Source organism: Astatotilapia calliptera, chromosome 7 (assembly GCF_964374335.1).
Source record: "Astatotilapia calliptera chromosome 7, fAstCal68.1, whole genome shotgun sequence".
In the NCBI taxonomy this organism is placed as follows: domain Eukaryota; kingdom Metazoa; phylum Chordata; class Actinopteri; order Cichliformes; family Cichlidae; genus Astatotilapia; species Astatotilapia calliptera.
The window spans coordinates 28,352,531-28,373,109 of NC_137428.1; the positions used below are offsets into that span (position 1 = coordinate 28,352,531).

General features: G+C 38.5%; 1 protein-coding gene across 5 annotated transcripts in view; it reads right to left on the reverse strand.

Moving 5' to 3' along the window:
- Positions 1-20,579, reverse strand: part of nsmfa (NMDA receptor synaptonuclear signaling and neuronal migration factor a) — a 46,306-nt gene continuing 25,727 nt past the window's right edge. For 3 of the 5 annotated variants that reach the window (XM_080304367.1, XM_080304366.1, XM_080304365.1), the window contains 10 exons: positions 18,386-18,438; positions 15,316-15,405; positions 11,432-11,562; positions 10,599-10,682; positions 10,439-10,472; positions 9,512-9,582; positions 9,188-9,267; positions 7,338-7,440; positions 4,577-4,652; positions 1-2,941 (listed from right to left, as the gene is read on the reverse strand). In XM_080304367.1, coding sequence (XP_080160493.1) covers positions 2,844-2,941; positions 4,577-4,652; positions 7,338-7,440; positions 9,188-9,267; positions 9,512-9,582; positions 10,439-10,472; positions 10,599-10,682; positions 11,432-11,562; positions 15,316-15,405; positions 18,386-18,438 — 820 coding nt within the window. In that variant the 3' untranslated portion in view covers positions 1-2,843. The remainder of the gene's footprint in view (positions 2,942-4,576; positions 4,653-7,337; positions 7,441-9,187; positions 9,268-9,511; positions 9,583-10,438; positions 10,473-10,598; positions 10,683-11,431; positions 11,563-15,315; positions 15,406-18,385; positions 18,439-20,579) is intronic. The other 2 variants (XM_080304368.1, XM_026174084.2) reach the window with 1 other exon arrangement.

The window sequence follows — 20,579 nt, forward strand, 5'->3', positions numbered from 1 at the left end:
TAGACACATTTGCATCTTTAATTAGATTTCTGGTGAAATGTTAGTTTTTGTTCATTTATTTATTTGTTTGAAAGCAGAGGAAAGTGCTCTCAAACTCCTGAGTCAGAGTTCAGTGAATTCAGAATATTTTAAATTATAGTGATATTTTTCTTTTTTGCTTTGGTGTTTTTGAATTCACCCATCAAATAATATTCCATTAAACCCTAGAGCTGTTTAGGACAACTTCTCCAAGAATTTGGCAGCGTAATGCTTTTGCTGGAATTAAAAATGGCTCAGGAAAATGACAGGTTGCATAAGTGTGGAATTTTATATCTGTAGTGAAAACATGTACTGCGTGACTCAGGCTGAGAGAGCACTTGTCTGTGCCAGACAAACTGTAGGCCAGCATTTCGAAGTCAGAGAGGGCAAATGCAAATAAAAACCAATGTTAAGCCTGTAAAAAGCACTCCAGTGAGATTGGTTGAGTTTAACACACACAAAAAAAAAAAAAATAGTTCTGCTCACAATGCTCAAATATTAACGCAAATAAATGACAAATGGAAAAGTATTTACCACACACTGATGTAGAAAACCTTTGCCTGGCGTGTGTTTATTTGCATGTGTCTGTGTTACGCAGGGCTAGGACCACTTGACCACTCTAAGCCGAAGGGTTTCACCGTGCTGACTGCAGTTTTTCTGCACCTACACTCAGCAACCAGTCTTGAAGTTCCACTGTTTCGATCACTTTGAATTCTCGCCGTACTGGAGCTGAACGGCGACCTGTGACTTGACGGCACATCGTGTAGCACCTTCGAGATCGTGAACACATTCGCAACAATCGCTTCCTCTGATGCAGCACTCAGGAAGCACAAAACCTCAATATTCTGAGCCTTTTGCAAAATCTACCTGCTTTAAATGGCAAAAAATAAAAATAAAAATTGGGAATTGAGATTTTTGTGCTTTGCAAGAGTTGCTGCTTTTTATTATGTAAAGCTGCTATGGGAAACGTAGATTTTAGGGACTTGGGCACTTAACAGACTGAGATTAAATCAGCTGTTTTTAATACATTTTTAAAGTCTGTCAACCTTTGGAGTGACCACGACTTCTGAACTGATTACTTCAAACATGTGTTTGATCTTCATTCATGCCCAAACACCCTGAATCCTACACTTCCCCTAATGCAGCTTTCCTCTCTATACAAACTCCCACAGCCCTCAAACACAGCAGCACCAGTTTGTAATGCAAGCTCTCTCATATAAGCTTCTTTCTAAAAATGTTCCCCCTGAGCCACAGAAGACATTATAAAATATTTTCACAGGAGCACTCCTCCTCATTACGAGCGAGCTGACCTTCAGATGTGGTACTGTATCTGTGAAATGGCTTTTTAACTTAGTCCTGATTTAATGGTTTCTTAAACTACTGTCCCAGCCCTAGCATTTGTGTGTGTGTGTGTGTGTGTGTACTGTATTTTTGTGTGAGTGCTTTGACCCTCCTTAATCTGTTTGAGACTGCTCAGGTCACTTGGGCCAGCCTTAGAAACTCACTGGCACCTGGAAGGAGAAGCAAATAGATGTTAACAATTTAAACTCCTGGCAAATTCGGGAAAGCTCCGGTCCTCGGACTGGATCACAGCCCAGCGAAGCGAGAGGCAGCGGAAGCCTGGTTGGCTGCCATTAAGAGAAGCCAAGTGTGTTTGGCAGATAGCGAGTGCAGCCAGCACTGTTGACAAGGGCCCGCTAAGTGGCCCGGACCTTCTGCAAATGAGCAGGAAGGATCAATAGGAAAACTCCTACACTACAGCGGTAGGAGCACTTGCATGGCTCTTACATCCCTCTTGACATCATGAAGGATACTAGACTGTCTTTGTGTTTGGATGTATGTGACAGAAAGATAATTGAGGGAATGATATTTTTTCCTTTACCGGATGAACAGTAAGAGAAAATACACACGCATGTTTTTTTGTTTTGTTGTTTTTTTTGTTTTACAAGGAAAACACCCACACACCCACACGATGTTCGAACATTGTACTTTCCCCCCAATGAGAATAGTTCCTCAAACCAAAGACGCATCTCTGGAGAGATAATACATTCATTCCAAGCAATGGCGATGAAGATTACAATATCTTGATAGACAAACAGGTTAATTACTTCATGGCTAAAACCTGAGTTATTCCAAAGTATTTCCATATGAAATTGCACAACAATGCACATCAAAAATAAATGATGCATTATTTCTCTTGTAATAGAGTAATTTGCATGACTGAAGCTATGCTAATATATTAATGTGATATATACACACATCAACGTATGGTTTATTTAGTATTTTACTCTGGGGTCTGAGATTATTTGGGAGGTCCAGTCAAAACACAGAACCACAGTATGACAGAATGAATTTCAGGAAGTTTTCTGACGCGCATCATCAGCTTCAAAAATGAAGTCCTTGCAACAGAGGAGTGTGACTCTAATGGTATTTCTTTTGTACACATTTGACATATGGATTTTGCTTTCAAACTCAAGAGGCAGACAGATTTGTTTGCCATGATGCAAACAAATCCAGCTCTCTCTCGCTCCCCCCCCCCCCTTTTATGTTGATTTGGCCTTTTTTTCCCTGTTAGTCGGTGACCTTTCTTTTTGAAAACGAGGAAGAGCGGAGGCACAGCATAATTTAATTCATCTTCAGCCCCTTGGTCTACTATTGCCTTCCCTCTTCTCCCAGCCTCTCAAGGGTGAACGCGGGTATGACTGTTTGTGTCGAGTCGGCGGGCCGAGCACTACAGCTGAGCAATGTTCAAATGCTGGATCAGTTTTAACAGGTTCCTCGTGGCACTGGAGGGCTCCGCTGCACCATTGATCCAGATGTCTTTGTCACAAAAAATCCTCATAGTCCAACAGCTTGGAGTGTTGCCTCGTCTTCCAAAGGCGGTAGAGGCGGAAGTCAAAGTACGCCTCGATCATCTCTTTGCCTGAGTAGATAGGATAGGATCATTAAAACAAAGACATGAAGTTTAACATACTATAAGAAAGATATCTGTTTTGGGGTTAGAAAACTGGGTGCCAGGTATCTTTATGGGGTCCATCTGGATAGAATAAGGTTTGGGTTTCCTATGAAAATAGGAAATAGGTGGATTGCGTGTTTCTCTAGCCAGGTATGCTTTGACAGTATCTGCAGTGTGTGCGGGGCCACGGTCATGCTGAGAAAGGAAGCTGCTGCCGTTCATACCCTTTCTACAAATGCTACCTTTTTCCATTCATAATTCTATCAATTATGACAAAATCCCCAACAGCAGTGGCTGAAAAGTCAGTTCAAACCATGACGGTGCCTCCACCGTGTTTTTATAGATAGCTGTTGTACCTCGTCTAACCTCCTCTTTACTGTTAATGACAATCTGAAACAAAAATTTCACATTTGGATTCATCACTCCACTGACTTTTCGATCCAGTGCTTATGTAATTTTGCATACTTCAATCTTTTGTATTGTTCCTCCTTCTTTAAGTATGGCTTCTTGGCAGTCTCACTTCCATTAAGCCACTTCTAATAAGGTTTTTGCAAATAGTAGGAATAACTGAAGAGCCAGAGATGTCTCTCGAGAATTATTGCTCAGGGCCACTTTAAAAATGACAAGAAAGTCTGGCTCCTTGGAAGTAAAATAGGAGGAAATGAGGGAAAGCTCACGACTTCTACACAGCATTATACTACCGGTACTATAAAAATGAACCTTAGCCAGAAAAGCAAATCCTGTTTGATAAATGAGAGGTGTGGATTTTCAGAGCAGTGGGCTTTAAGGAGGCAGGAGAAGTGTAATGACAGATGCTTTCATTGTTTTTGATTTGTTTAGATAAAGAGAATCTATATCTCAGCCTTTGTTTGTTGCTGATTTTCTTGCTATCAGTAATTGTGGTAAACAACAATCTGAAAAGAATTTGCTGCTCTTAGACATTAAAACTTGGAGTTTAAGAGTTTGCTAATAATCAAAATGCAATCAAGGACACAACTTTGATTTCTGCTGTAGAACCATTTCTTTGTCTTTGCTTTAGGGTACTCTACATTTGTATATGCCGATGCTGATGCCTTTTTAGAACAAATGTAAAGGAAATCTGGAACTGGGTGTAAGTAAAACGCTCTAAATGTTCCTGGAGATGAGAACAGGCTTGTTTTTAATACTGATTGTGATACTGAATACTGTACATCCGTACTCCCACATGAGGCTAGAAAGGAGATGTGCAGGTCAGTAACAGCACTGGACTGGGTGCTGTGCAAAGTTTGGAGTAGGAAATCTAAAAAAATGAGTTGCATTAAACATCACTTTAACACCAAAACATCAAGAAGCCACCCTAACAGAAGAGGAAGATTATAAATAAAACGCAAGTGATTATTAAAGAAGAAATTAAACAAAAAGGAGATGACTGTGAAAATAAATCAGATTTTTAAAATGAGGGAACAGCTGTTTGAGTAAATTCCTTGTGCAGTTGTTAAAGCAGGACAGATGGCACGTGTCCGTATCATTTCATATTTACCAGACGTATCGCACACTTCTGTGTGTGCGCAAGTCCCTCTACAGCACACGTTTGAGTGCGTTGGGATGTTTGTGTGGACCTACCCTGTGCAGACAGCTCCAGCGGTGACTCGAACTCAACAGAATAAGGCCTCATCAGATTCTTCAGCTTCTGGAACAGCTGTTGAGTTGAGATAAGAGAGCAAACACCAATTAATCGCATTTCACTTGACTACACTTGCAGAGGGGTCGTCTGCATCGCCTGACAAGCTCACAAACACAGAAAAACAACAGGAGGATTGCAATAAATTCAGCTTCATATGGCCAAAGACACAAATGCACACTCAGAAAGACAAACATCAATTCCCAGCTTTAAATTTACACGAGATTTTTGAATTTTTGATCACAACTGATGGATTACTGAACAAGAAAACAATCACTAGTCGCCACCTTAATTACCTTATAGCACCAATGTGCTGCTCCCGTGTTAGAAAAAGAGAATCTCTCTTTTTCTAACACGGGAGATCCTTCATGACCAAATTCAGGCAAGAAACTTAAAGAGCAAGAAAAGCATTTCTTTTCCACTTTATGATGTGTTATCACTTTATCATGTGATTTTGTCGTGCAAATCCTGTGTTGTGGCTAACTGAAGCCATGCGGTGTATTTATGTGTTACAAATACTTCTGTTTTTTTCTAAGTGTTTGCGTTGTGCAGTCTGGAGTGAAGCATCTAGGAAAATATGTAGCTGTTTACAAAGGGACTGAAACGGGAGCCAAGATAATTCCATTAAAACTTTGGATAAACAGGCAGCATGGATGATGTGCTGTTCAGTGGCTACAGAACAGAAAACAGTAAATGAGATGTTAATTCTGATTTGCCAAACATATGAACAGTTTTGTGTGGAAAAACCTGACCACCTTCCCATCAACCATCATCACTGCCCAGCCTCATCAATGTTTTTGTGTCAGCAAATCCATGCTGCTAGGTTGGAGGCTCTCATAGCATCATAGAGCATAATGAATAAAAGTGTTCAACTGATGTTGGCAGTGTTTAAACAGAGAAACACTGAGACAGGAAGCAAATGCAGATCTCAAAACTATACCAAACCCCTGGAAAAAAGGACTTTGTGTTGTTTTGAATTCACACACTGGTGAAAGCAATGTTCATATTTGTCTGTTTGTTTGTCAGGGTGTATATTTCACCGCTGTGCAGACTGTCCAACACTGGAGAGATCCACTAAGCATTTTGGCAGACATGACTGGAACAGACAGTTAGGTCAGACTAACACCGCTGGTTAGAGTTTATATCTGTGTCTGCATCTGTGCATGCCATCATGTTTGTATTTGTGTATGTGTGTGTGTCTATTTGTGTGTGTGTGTGTGTAAATAATTATTTATGTGATTATTTATTAGGGAGGAGGAGATATGTGTGTATATGGCTGGCTTTGTGTCTTAGTTGTTCACATCAGCTAGAGGGGTGCGGTATCATTCAGCATTTGTGTTATTCAGCTCTATCCATTAACATTACTCAGAATGAGATAATAGCTGCACAGGTGGAAGAGGAGATGAGGAGAAAACAAGAAAGCCAGCGGGGCTGCACACTGATCAGACAAAGAGGCATATAAACAGACACAAGGAGCAGATATGAAAGCAGTGGGCGGCAAACAGAAAATGAGTACAGAGAGAGGGAGAAGAGAGAAGATTGGGCAGGAGTGACTGTAATGGTAAGAAACAAACCATCCCAAGTTATGAAATCAGTGCTATTTATATATAGAACTCATTTATATATATAACTATGATCGGTTCTACTTTAACACGATGTGCCTGGGATTTACTGATGAGCACTGCATCTTACGCATTTCTTTTCACCAAAATTCACACTAACAGAAGCGTTGTGCATTATCACATCATTCGTATATTGATACCATTAATAGCTTGATAGCTATATATAACAGAGCTGACTGATATATCGTCCGATATTTGCTGTTTGCCGATTTTTACTGATGTTGCAATCATGCGATGAGTGTCGTTGTTGCATAGTTTTTATCTTATACCTGAAGGAATTCTGCAACATCCTTGATGTCGACAAGTGGTGATTGGGCTGAACTAGTTCTTAGAACTTTCACTTTATCTTCACAGACTCCTTCAATACTCTTGGCATGTATTTAAATACACAAAAGGACTAGACCTCACATATTAGTGACTAAGTAATGTTATGTTTTTTAAGGTGCTTTTTGTACAACTAACTGTTTGATCACATTAGACATTAGTTACTAAGCTAACAACCCATGTGCTTTAAGGAGCAAGAATTTCACGTTATTTCAGTAAAACTTTAAGCTGACTAGTAAGACTACCGGTACTAACTACCTGCTACTAGCAAGACTATTCACTCAATAAGTAACAATGTGAAATATTAATTTATTCAACATTCTTATCTACTATCTACTGTCTGTAAATCATAAAGAAAACCACCTGACCAAAGTTCAATAAAAGTTAATGTTGCTGGAGAGCTGATGGACTTCCTCCAATAGCGTCTCCAATCCTCTGTTCTTCTAAAAATCAGCATTGTCAGTGGAGATTGCTATCGCTCAATAGTAAAATTTTACATATTCAAATAAATGTAATTTACATTTACATTCACATAAATTTAAATGATACATTTGTAAGAGCTGTTGTGATGGATTCCAATACAAATGATTAAAACTGTGACTGAGTATTAGATGAATATTTGGGCGTTTCTACAGTATTCTAGCCTATACGAGTAAACCTGCTAATTAGAAGTGAGGAAAGCATGGATAATATTGATTTGTTTCTACAATTACTGCACTCATTTTGCTGTGAGTTTGTGTAGTAGTGATCTAAATACCTTCTCGCCATTGGGGTTACCCAGGACATAGCATCCCATTATGTGGATCAGGTTTGGTTCTGGATTGACTTTACTCATGAAGCGACTGAGTCTCCTCCAGAATCTGAACAAATTCAAAGAGTACAGTTACATGGGATAATGCTTTAATAAAGAACACAGACAGGCTGAAAAATGCAAAGTAAAATGGGCAAGCATTTAAAATCAAATGCAACATTCAGACAAGCCAGATTCAAGACATGATTTGTATAACAAACAAATGTGATCAAGTCAAAATGTTCCCCTGTACAAGAAGAATAACAATAGATGGTGCACATAAATGCAAAAAATTGTAGAGATAGTGCTGCATGGTCCCAGAGGAACATCGCTGATTTGGTCAAGTGGGAGAGCATTCAAAGAAAGAGTATTAAAAGAGCATTTACATATACTTGTTATATGAACCTTAAACACACAATGAAAGTTATTAACTTATCATGAACTCTATGTGCTTTTTTCATTTGCATTGCTTAAGAGCAATGGCAATGGTTAGCTGTTTGTCATGTTTTCTGTATTTATGTAAGTGCAGTTAGGCCCATCATTTGTTGGAACAGTCATTATAGTTTTGCCACTGTATTCAGTGGAGTACAATTTTAAATCAAACAGTCAATGTAATTGAAGTACAAACTTTACAGCTTTAATTTAAGGGTTTTTACAAATGTATTGCATTAACTATTTAGAAATTACAGTCATTTTTATACACAGTGCCTCCATTTTCAGAGGCTCAACATTAATTGGAAAATTAATTGACAACCAGTTTCATAGCCAGCACTTGTCACTGCCTTCATGAATGGAAATACAGAGGGTTTACAACAAGGTGTCAACTACTGGTTACATTCAAGAGCTGGTTTTGGCCAGAAACCTCTGGAAAGAGCTCGCACAGTGGTGAAAAAATTCTTTGGACGGATTAAAAACAAGATTAACTTCTAGCAGAATGATGGGAAGTGAAAAGTATGTAGAAGCAAGGAATAACTTATGATCCAGAGCATACCACATTATCTGTCAAACATGGAGGAGGCAATTATATGGCATATATGGCTGCCAGTGGAGCCGGGCCAATAGTGTTTATTGATGATGTGACTGCTGACAGAAGCAGCGGGATAAATTCTGAAGTATACAGGCCTATACTCTCTGCTCAGATTCAGCCAAATGCTGCAAAACTGATCAGATGGTGCTTCACATTGCAAATGGATAATGACCCAAAATATACTGCAAAGGCAACGCAAAAGTTTCCCAAAGCTATCAGATATTCTTCAATAGCCAAATCAGTCACCTGATCTCTACTCAATAGCAGGTTTTCAGTTATAAGATACAAACCTGAAGGCAAAGAGACCCACAAACATGCAACAAGTAACAGAACAAATCGAAGTGAGGAAACAGTATTTGGTGATGTCCTGTACACTGTCTGAGAGACAATCAATGACTTCCCGTCAAAGTACTGAAAACAATCCTTATATTAGAACTTATGTTGGTTTGTCCCGTTAATTTTGATCCTCTGAAAACGGAGAACAAATTCCTAAAAAATTTAATACGTTTTTTGGGTAAAAACTCCTGAATTAAAACTGATAGTCTGCACTTAATTGTTGTCGTGTACAGAGGCAAAACTAAAGAAACTGTTCCTTTGTTCAACAATTTATGGAGATAAAATGTATTTAACCATTAAATAAAGGTTAAAAGAAAAAAGCATGCACTGGCTTATGGCCATGCTTTATAAGATGTGGTAAATAAATAGGAATTGTTGCACTATTCTACATTACTGTGGCATAAACTAATATTCATTAAGGAGAGATGGACCCTAATGTCCAGAACTAGCTTACTGGCTCATGTCCTCCTCTTTTTCCACCTTAGCAAACGTTGCCACTTTATTCTTCAGTAAATACAGATGACCAGGGCCTCCCTGCAAAAAAAGTATACAGTATGTTATAGATCCTCAAACCGAAGCCAAGCTAAACCAAATACATGCATATTATTCATCGTCCCTTTACTATCCATGAAATTCATTTTCAGAAATAATTTCATTCAAAAAGGGATATCGTTGTGGAAAAATACACTATGTACAATACATAAATGCGTGCTTTAGGGTAGGACAGTTAATAAGTAAAATATTCAATTTTAATAGGAATAAAATTCTTGTTCCTCACTTGACAAAAGATGAGCATCCTCCAGAACTTGCTTCCTCTCCTGTAAGCTGTGAGCTTCTTGTCTATTTCCTCTGTGAGCAAGAGGGGGAAAGGGAGGGATTGATGTGAATGACAGGGACCGAGAGAGGGAGAGAAAAAAGAAAAGCGAAGCGACGTGTAAGAATGTAGGAAGAGAGGAAGAACACAAAGAAAATCCCAGGAGGTCGAGTTCAACTACAGGTGTAGTAATAGACAGCGGAGACACAAACAGAAGATGTAATTTAAATTGAACTCAACACTGTGTTCTTCAGGCGTCAGAAAGTGTCATCGTAAAATAAAACAGCTCGATGAATTTCAAATGAAAATCTGTATGTATCTGTAAAAACATCCATGGGCATCCTTGTACCTTCTATATGAGAGCTCTAATCAATGCAGAGATCATTATTACATTAGGAAACTCTGGAGAATGTGACTGTAAATGCCTCAGTGTTCAGAGGGGAGAAATCCATTGCAGCACTAAACAGTTTCTAAATAAATAAGCCACATTAGCCAAATCTAAGTTAATTTCTAGAGATTTGAAAGCAAGTAAGGTTTATCCACAAGATATTTGTGTGACCTTTAACTCCACAGGCAACACTATAAAGTAAAGATGCCTGTTTTCTATTTCACAGGAAGGAATTGACCTCATGTTTTATTCTGTTTATTCTGACAGGATGTTATGTAAGTCTTTTGTATCTATACAAATTTCATTATTCATCATGTCACTTGTTAAACATTTACTTTCAGGCTCAAAAATGTTTGGCAGTAGATGTATTTCATACACATAGTTTTATATTCCATTAGTGAAGTTTTGATTGTAGAAAGAAAGTGAGAATTAAAAAATAATAAAGAAGAAATAGTGAAGGTGAAAATGGCAGAGAAGAACACGCACTCCACAGAAATACTCACCCAAAATATCATCAAAAGTTGCATGTTCATGGTCCTGAAGAAAATGAAAATTACACAAAACATCTTAGCAAAGGCAGTTTGCATGGTTGATATATGTGTATATTTTAGTGTGACTTTCTGTAGTTCTTGTCTACTGTATGTTTCGGTGCATTCCACTCACATAGAGGATGGGAATGATGGAGGGGTCGTCCCTACGGATTATGGTGGGAATGTACTCGGCCTTGGGGACCTTAGAAGAGATCAGCTAAACATGAAGCAGAAACAGCAGAGGAGCGGAAACTTGTTAGTTTCGATGTAAGATGGAAAAGTACAAGAATTAATACAAAGAGAAAAGAGGAAAAGGCAGAATTTCTTATCGTACGCTTATATTTTATTACAACTATGCCCTAGGTAATATTCTACAGATGTAATAAAGATGTAGATTTTGTATATGTCTTAATTACTAGAGAATAAAAACAAAACAAGAATGATTATAATAATTTTAATGTACACTCACTGGCTACTTTGTATTCCTCTTCAATTGTTTCTAATCAGCCAATCACAAGGCAGGCCAATCAGCCTATCCGATTATTGTTGCTGACCATAGCCATCACTTTATGACCAAGGCGTACTCATGTTGATGATGGCTACAGCTCAAATCATCTCAAGCTGGTTTCTTGAACAGGGCAGTGACTTCATTTCACTCAAATGGCCTCCACAGCCAAAAATCATCAACCCAAATAAGCACATTTGGGATGTGGTGGTGATATGGGAGATTTGCATCAAAGATGTGCAGCCATTCAATCTACAGCAACATTGTGATGTGATCATGTCAACACTGATCAAGCTATCAAAGAAAAGTTTCGAACGGCTTGTTGTTTCAGTACCAATAAGCATGTAGGCAGTTACATGGTTAAAATAACTAATTCAGTTCCTTGTGAACAAAACCAACAGGACAGAAAACAATAACCAAGGATGATGCACCCATATAACGTTCCCTTATGGATCTCTTACCATGATTTTGGGAGGTATAAAGTCATCTCCCTCACATGCCAGCCTCTCCATCTCCCTTTCCTCCTCCCAGTCTATATTGTCGTCGAGACCTCCTTCATCCAGAGTGCCACAAGAGGTCTGCAGGTCTCCACCTGGAGAAAATGTAAGATAAAGAAGGTCTGAGATAATAGAGTGTAAGCAAGTTGTTGGAAGTTGGGTGAGAGGCAAGAAAGGTGACAGAGAAAGAGAAACTCGGGGAATGAAGGATGGATGTGTCCAGGAAGTGAAGCAAGGTGAGTGCGGGGGAGAGAGAAAGGATGGAGCTGTTAATGATGGCAATGGCATACAAAAATGACAGGTGGAATAGGAAAAAGCAGAGAGTAGCAAAAACAATGGGGAAAAAAAAGAAAATGACTGATGGGAAGCATAGCAGCAAGATTTCAGGTGTCAACTACAAAAAATGGGCTAGAAAAATCAAACTTAGTCTGGAGACCGGTTATTGTAAAGCAGGGACATGTTACAGGACACATATCGAGTACAATAATTATCCATATGTTTAATTAGTTCTAAAATTGTTGACTAAATATCCACGTACAAATGTTTGGTGGCCAGTGCTGTTACATGTCTCTTCTGATCAATGTCCAAAAATGAGCATATTAACCTTTCATTCTATTAAATTCTATATTGGACCTGTGTTACCACTGAAATGTGAAACACAGTATTGAATAATGCAATGCTGTAATGTTTGTTGGCCAAATAATTACCTGCCTGTTCACAAACAGAGGGATTTATTTATGTGATTTCAGATTATACTATAGTAACAAGGGGTTAATAGTTAATAACTGTAATGATGCTCACTCACATCTTTTCTCGGAAGGTTAAAATCTTCCATATTTATTAATACAGAAACACTTAGGCTCGTTCACACTGATCCACCCATGTTGTGGCTGAAACCTTTGTAGGTCCCAATATTTGGCTTGGTTTATTACATCTGAGATTTTTGTACCAGTGGACATTTGTTGGACATCAAGTCAGGCTTGTGTGTGTTTTGTCTATGTTGCTTGTTGTTTTGTTGACATGGTTTGATGTGAAATTTACGTTAACTGCACTAATGAGAGACACGAATATGCTCGCTCCTGAGCCGTGTTTCTTTGATGTGTGACCAGTTGGTATGGTATGAGACTATTGAAATGAAACAGCGTGAAAACTGAGGAAATGATAAACAAGACTGACATCAAAGTCTCCAGGAAACCGCCTGTGATTTAACACCACTCTTCCCCACAACAAAAAAAAAGCGAAAAATATGGGCTCAACCACACTTTTAAGCTGCAATAAACAACTCGTTAATCTTTCATTAGACTATGGAAGACAGAAAGACGATGAATGCAGTTTAGAATGATTCAAAGCCTTCCAGAAACACTGAGACACATACGCCTACAACAGTTGTAGGCGTATGACAGCTGACAGGGCTTGACTTAAGACACACACCATTTTTGAGGACGTACTCACAGAAAGAGAGAGCATCACAAAGTTGAAAAAGACCCACGGCCATACACAGACAGATGAACAGGGTCAGAGTCGACAGCAGAGACAGTCAGTTTGTACGTGTGAACGTGCGATTCTACGAGTGTCCACAGATTTGATTTTCCTGTGTTAGTTGGCCTTGAACTGCCAAAATCAGGAAGTGAGCTGTAAGACTGCAGCAACAAAATGTCATCTTATTTCAAGGGAGAGAGAGAGAGCGCGACAGCACTGTGACACGTACTGTCCATGAAATGTGACTTTCATTTTCAACTGACTACAAACAATGAAACAATGATAACCTTATGTGGATCTTATTAGGTCGCTTTTCAGTTCTGAATACTGGAAATCTTGAGATGATTGTGGTAAAAATGATTATTTGGGGATTTTTATAAAGACTTTAATACTGTAATATCATTTAGTAGGGTCTTATTTATTTATTTCTCTACATTTTATTGCAAATGCAAAGTCTCTGACTGCATTCTTAAGGATTTGGTGGGTTGGCCATCACTGACCACTCAAAGAAAGCAGCGCTAGTTTATTTTCTGTTAAAGCTGTTTTAGTTCTATATCGGTGTGTCAAACATAAGGCAAAGGGCCTAGAATTGGCCCAGCAAAAGCTCCAATTTGGCCCATCGCATGGACTTACAATTGTATTTTCTTTGTTTTTACAGCTTTTACAACATTCATACTACATCAAAGTAACTGAGTAAAGGAAAAACTGTTTTTTTTTTTTACCTTTCTTTCTTCTGTTTTATAATTACACCCCTCAAATTTACACATTTATTTTCTTTACAACTTAAGCCCAAAGAGTAGTGCTGATGGATTACTTTGATTTATTCTGATTTACTCTTTCCTATACAGCACTTCTTTATCATGTAGAGAAACTGAGACATACTGTTGAAAATTCATTTTAATATCCAGGGATTAAATGTGTAGTCACACTCGACAGAAAGAGAACTTTCACTGCTATTAAATAGCAGCTACTCTCCTTTAGATGCTTGCTTTTTGATGAGATCTGGCAGATCTGGGAAAACAGCGTTTCGTTCCTATGCACCTTGTACAGGGAATACTTTACAGAAAGACCTCCATTTAACATGCCACTACCTATTGATGCATTCAAAAACATAATAAGGAAAGCAGTGAAGAAGACTTGTGGGCGTTTCTTTTGAGAAGCCATTTAATGTTTTATGTTATGGGTATTTTGACATTATGGACAATGTTGTGGATTTATATTTTATGTTTTATTTGTAGAATTATTATTTAGATGTTTTGGGTTGAGAGATTGTGATCTCAATGCGACTTCCTAATAAAATACAAGTAACACAAGGATACGTCTGATTTAGCCTCAGTCAACTCATACTCTTATGTCAAAGTGTTGAATAGCAGACCTTTAGTGTTTCATGAGAAATGCTAAGTGGCTTTCAACTTCTTGTGAGTCACCTGAGTGTGGAAATTCATTAATGACAGGGCACGAAGCCAACTCAAGCTGTAATCAATCTGACAGTCAAAATGTGATTGCTCAAAGGGACGCATGGATGATTTCTGACCGCACACGTAATGCACTGACCGAAATTTATTCTCACAATTTTCATTTCTGTTGTCCTGTCAGACTTAATTTGTGGTTAACATCTGTAATAGACACTCTTGCATATGGATGTCAGGTTGATATTTAATTTATGTTGTTGCCAGCTGATGGTGCTGGGAAGCAGCGTGACTTAATTTAAAATATGGACTCTTACAGAACCAGGTCAGGCTTTTTTTGTTTTGTTTTGTAAATGCTAGAAATAGAAACTGACAAAATTTATCAAGCAAAACATTCGCTGCTTGCAAGCATGTGCTAATAATATTTGTCTACGAGGTTTAAAACCTTTTTAAAAGGGAATGTTTTTGTGCTCATCTCACTTTGCTTAAATGCAAAGTTTTATGTCAACGTCCCAACATTCACGACTGCAAATTTTGCTACATACAAATTAAAAGTCACCTATTAGGTTTGTCCTTATTTTTCTTATCCAACTACAAGGTGGATGTCCATATTAAATGTTGCTTAAATGTAGTATATGCAGAAGTAATCTCTGTGACCCAAAGGGTCAGACTTGAAGCTACGCTGAAAGGTTGGTTTGCAAAGGTCCCCCCCCCCCCCATTATCAAGGTGGGGTAAGTAATTTTAGCACAGATTTCCTTATATGTTAAAAAACTTGACTCTGGAAGCCCGATGAGAGAATGTTAAAACCTCCCTATTTAAGTGTTTGTAATCTGGTTAGCTTGAAAAACAACATTTTCTCTCTAACTATTTGCGTTTGCTCCCTGCAGCTGTCAGCAACTCTTTGTTGGTGTCTGTTTGTTTGTCGTTGTGTGCACATGTGTGAGACTGCGTAAACTCACTCTCTCTGGGTTCATGAGGAGAGTCATTCTTGACAGGGGTGGGATCACTCCAGGAACGGCTGAAACTCTTCGATCTACGTTCAGCGAATGCTAGTGCAGGCGGGGAGAGAGAAACCTGCAAACTGGCTGTTTCTGCTATACACTCACCATCTTCAACACATGAAAGCGCAAAGATGGATGGAGGAAGTGCACAAATGTAGTGTAAATACGATGGCATCTCTCCTCTGCACAAACTGCCTACATGTACAAACGAACAAACACGTACTGTAAAGTAGACAAACAGTCATCCTCTCCTCGCTCCAGTTTCTATATCCTACCAGCTTCACTGAGCTACTCTGCAATAAAATCTGTTCTGCTTTGAACAGTAATCACTGTGCTCTTAGAATATTTTTAGACTACTTGAAAGTGTTTGATACAGTTAATCAACAGTGGTCCTCAGGGCATCATATTTTTTGGCTTGTGTGGATTTTCAGGACGATGGGTCCTGACTAGGGATGGGTACCGGTATCGGTTCTGACATAAACGGTAGTAACCAGACCGAAAAGCAGCGCACATTTCAGTGCTTTATTTCGGTGCTTTTCTTTCCTGAGCTGTGATACACTTTAGATTCTCGCCAATCATTTTAGATTTCCGAGGATAGTAGGCGGGCCCAGGTACGTACGTTCTGTTAGAGCAGAGCTACAGATTAAAAATACCCAAGGCGAAGCGGTCAAAAGTCTGGCTGTACTTCACAGCAAAATATGCAAACTCAGCAGCCTGCAACAAGTGCTTTAAGCTGATACTGTGATACTGTGAAACTCTCAAAGGAGGTAACACCTCAAATCCGATGAAACACCTGGCGACGCATAGCGTTTTTTTAAAAAGCCGAGAAATGTGCCGTATTTGATAGCTTGCTGCAAGACCTCACGCTGTGCACATCTACTGCGGGTGTGGTGCCTCGGACCGGAGTTAGCAACATCCCCCAAAAACTGGAGGAGTAGAGTCCTGGCCCCTAGCCCTGCCAGTGTAGCAGAAATGATGACGGATGATGATGGCAGCAGCAGCAGTTCTTCTCTGCATGAGTAGCTAATTTACGTTGAGTAGGCTAACCACGTTATTACATTAATGCATGTAAGCTGAACTAGCAAACATCATCATAGCTACATGCGGCTGTCCTCTTGTTTGATGGCAGATACTCCCTTCACCCTGCCAAAAAGGCTAAAATGACCAAAGAAAAAGTGGAAAACAGTTAAACATGAGAGGTGTTTGGACAAAGTTTGTGGTTTTTCCATTGTTTAAGCACTGCTTCCAGCCAAGAATGATATCATATATGCCCCATAGCTGCAGAAAAGGCTAACAAACGGCACCGTTTCAAAAGTACTGGTTTGGCACCGGTATCGGATAAAACCTAAACGATACCCATCCCTAATCCTGACTTTGTTCACGTTGCTTCTCACATCAACGTCTTCATCTTTTCTTTTATAAGGAAATTCAGAGGCTCAACTTTTTTGATGTAATGATTTAAACGTGTCCTATTCTATATTCTTAGCACAACAAATACAGCTTTGTGTATTTTTTAAGTCAGAACCAAACTGCAGGTTAACTAACTATACTCAGGTTAGCTTGGCCCTAACAAAACGCTCATGTGTCCATGAAGAGAGAGAACTTGAGCCACCCTACATTTATTTATTTTTTGCTTCCATTGTCAATCTGTGTGAAGGAGGTGAGGGGTTGTTGGGGAAAATTGATGGAGCTATGAACACCGAAAAGTATGATGATCAGATTTTGAGCCAACATGGAGTACAATCCGGGAAGCATCTCACTGGCAACAGCTTCATTTTTCAGCATGATAGCGATCTAAAACACACTGCCAGTGCGGTAAAAGCATAACTAGTTAGAAAAACACACACAGTGGAATAGTATCAGCCCGGATGTCAACGTTATTGAAGCAGTGTGGGATCAACTTGATAGAGAATGGAACAAAAGCAAACCAACATCCAAAGAAAAGCTTTGAATGTCCTTTACGAAAGCTGGAGAACTATTCCTGAAGACTACTTAAAGAAATTACAAGAAAGTTTTCCTAAGCAGCTCACTATGTGTTGAAGAATAAAGGTGGTCACACCAAATACTCTGTTTTTGCCTTATATATAAATGGAAACATATTTGCACATATTTCAATAAATCGTTGCGCCTTTTTCCTATTTTCTGAGCAAAATATAAAGAAATGAGGGATAGCTCAAGACTTTTGCACAGTACTGTAGGAATGTGAGATCACTTTCCCTTACAGACATCAGCATCAAGATTTGGGGATGTCATATATTTCTACAGTGAAAGAATCAGGAGATGGTGTCATGTTTAGGTTTTAGTAATGGCTTCAACAGAGACTTTAAAGATTCTTTGATTTTCATTTAAGAAAGATGGCTGTATTAATTTTGAACGTTCACATGGATTTATGAGTGCTGACAGAAATAAAAAGATCACCATTTTTAGCAGAGCACACTGTACATGTTTTCTTTGTACTTCCATATTTTCTAAAATCATAAAAGACAATAAAACTCTGGATGAGTCAATCCAATCTATCAAGTTTCTTGAAAGGTTGCAGTCACAGGACTCTAAGATCTCATTTGTCTCACAGACCCGTCTCAGTGATGCCCCGCTCACTATTTTTAAAAAGAAAAACACACACTTTTCAATCACCGCAACCCATTGCCTCATTTTTTGCCTTTTTAAAAGTATGTAATTTATTTTTGTGTGTGCTTTACGACAAAAACAACCAAAAAAACAAACATTTAAAGTGCTGCAACTAGAAAGCACGTACTGTGCACAGAGACACACACACACATAAATACACATGCACAGTCATATCGCTGACTTATCAAACACACACTGATCAATATATAATCTTCAAAGAGAGACAATATGCTGATTTAAAAAAAAAAAAAATCCCAGCAAAGCAGCAGCAGTGCTTGGTGCCACACACACAGGCGAGAACACGCCAAAATAAACAGGAAAACAAAACACTTGTGATGGCGGGGTGAAGAACATCACAGTCAATTTGAGCAAACATATCAACCACACACATCTGACTCACTCTGTGCTTTAAGCCTTCTGCTGCCCACCATCCGAAGATGCTTCCGGAAGTTCCTGTGGGTAGCAAAATCAAAGCGGAGGAGGGATAACAGAGGACAGAGGAAGGACCAAAATGTAAAGAAGAGAAAGGGGAAGCGGTGGGTGGGGAGAAAAAAAGTCAGGCAACACACAAAAACACACACATTAGTGTCACGCATCTATTTATAACAGAGGTTTGAAAAAAGAGCTAATTAGGTAAATATATATTCATTTACTTGTCAGCGTGAGTGGTCAAAACAGTGCTGTGGGAGTAATGTGGGCTACCACATGGTGACAATACCTCTTTTTATGCTTTTTTTTTTTTAGATTGTTGAAACGCACAAGATTATAATGCAACAGCAGCCAGAAGGGAAACCCTGCTCAGCTCTCATCTGAACAAGACATTAAAGCTTCAGAAGTAGCTTTTTTTGGTCAAGTTAGCATAGACCTAGTGAACAATTTATGGAATAATGTCCATGACATATATTGACCATGTCTAAAGTCTTTAGGAAATACTCCTCCTCTGCAACCAGTGTGTGATTGGTGCAAAAATGGTTTTTACTCAGTCCGGTTTATCAATATTAGTGGTGGAGTTTGTTAACAAGTTTAAAGCAAAAAATCAAATAAATAAAAACACAAATCAGACTAAAATTATAGCACATGAAAAGACAAGAAACTCAGATATTTCAGGTAATACTGAACTAAATGGGCAACACACTTGCATAGTACACACAGCAGGGACATTGCTAACCCTAACACTGAAAAGAAAGAAGGATGATAGTTATGCATCTATTTTAAAAGGTTCACCATAAAATGCTTAAAAAGGTACATACTTTCATGAAACTATAGATAAAGGACATAAACGCGTGCTTTATATATTATAAAAACTGTGGTATGAGTCAGAGTGTGGCTTTCAAAGAATTTGCCAAATGAGTTGTCAATCAAATGTCATATTAAATAACCAGAGATACACATATTTGATATTTAAACTGTCTTGTACACTGAAACATAATGTGTGACTGGTGTTGGTTTTGACCCATCTAAAACCAGATCATACACACATAAACGTTCATACTAGCCTATGAGTAAGTAAATATTGGAGATGTTGCATTACCATGCACTGTTTGGAAGCGTTTAATCTTCTTAATAGCAGCAAAGTATTATGGTTTGTGTAGACTTTGTGGGTGACTTGCTGCCTGATCCTGACATAATGTTCTATGCAAGAGTCCCAGATAAACATCCTTTTATCTTTCTGAGCTCCTCCCATGTCCCCTCTACACTCAGTGTTGATTCACTAAGCTACCAGTCAACACTCATTATTAATGGTCTCAGCGTGTGGTTGTGTGTGGGGAAATATATGCGTGATTGTCTGTTGGTAAAGCCTATAAATATAGAAGCAGCAGAAAGGGGAAAGAAGTCTTTAGAGTCTTCTTTCCCTTGATTTACTTCTTTAATAATGTCAGGAGAATAACTTATTCATGGTTTGATTTTGCATGTTTGTACAGCTAACTTCATCATCTAGATCTAGTGTAACATGGTCTAAATTAGAAATTAAATATAGTGCATATACTTATCACAGAAAAACTATTTTGTTTCCTTTAGTCCTAGATTATTAAAATGATATGTGGTTCATTATTGCAGTAGTAAACTGTAAAATTTGCAGACTAAATTGCTGATTAAATGAGCAGAAACATAATCACACCACCTAGTTAAATAAGTGGAAAATGAATAGATGCTATCACACCTGCAGTGTCTTAATTTTGTGCAGACAACAGGGATGAAAATCACAGATATAAAGTGAACACTTTTTTTAGTAATGATTATGGAAAGGACTTCCTGGCTTTGTTTTTCCCTGTGTTTTGGAAGTAACACTAGACTCTTATGGCATTTTTAACGTCTATATATTTTTGATATTTTTGCTATAACACATAATAATGATGCAGTTTTAGTTCAGTTAATAGTGAAAGTGAATGTGGAGAATTTCACGCAATATAAATAAGATTCGCTGTCTCTTATAAAAAGAAGATGGGTCAGACTGCTCTGCTCAGACACCTGTGGCTGTGTGGCCATGTTATACACATATTCAGAGCTAGTAGTAGAAAGAAAACAGAGCGTTTAGAACCGTCTCAGATGTCTATCTATCGATCTGTCTGCTTAACGAAACAAAAAATATAGAG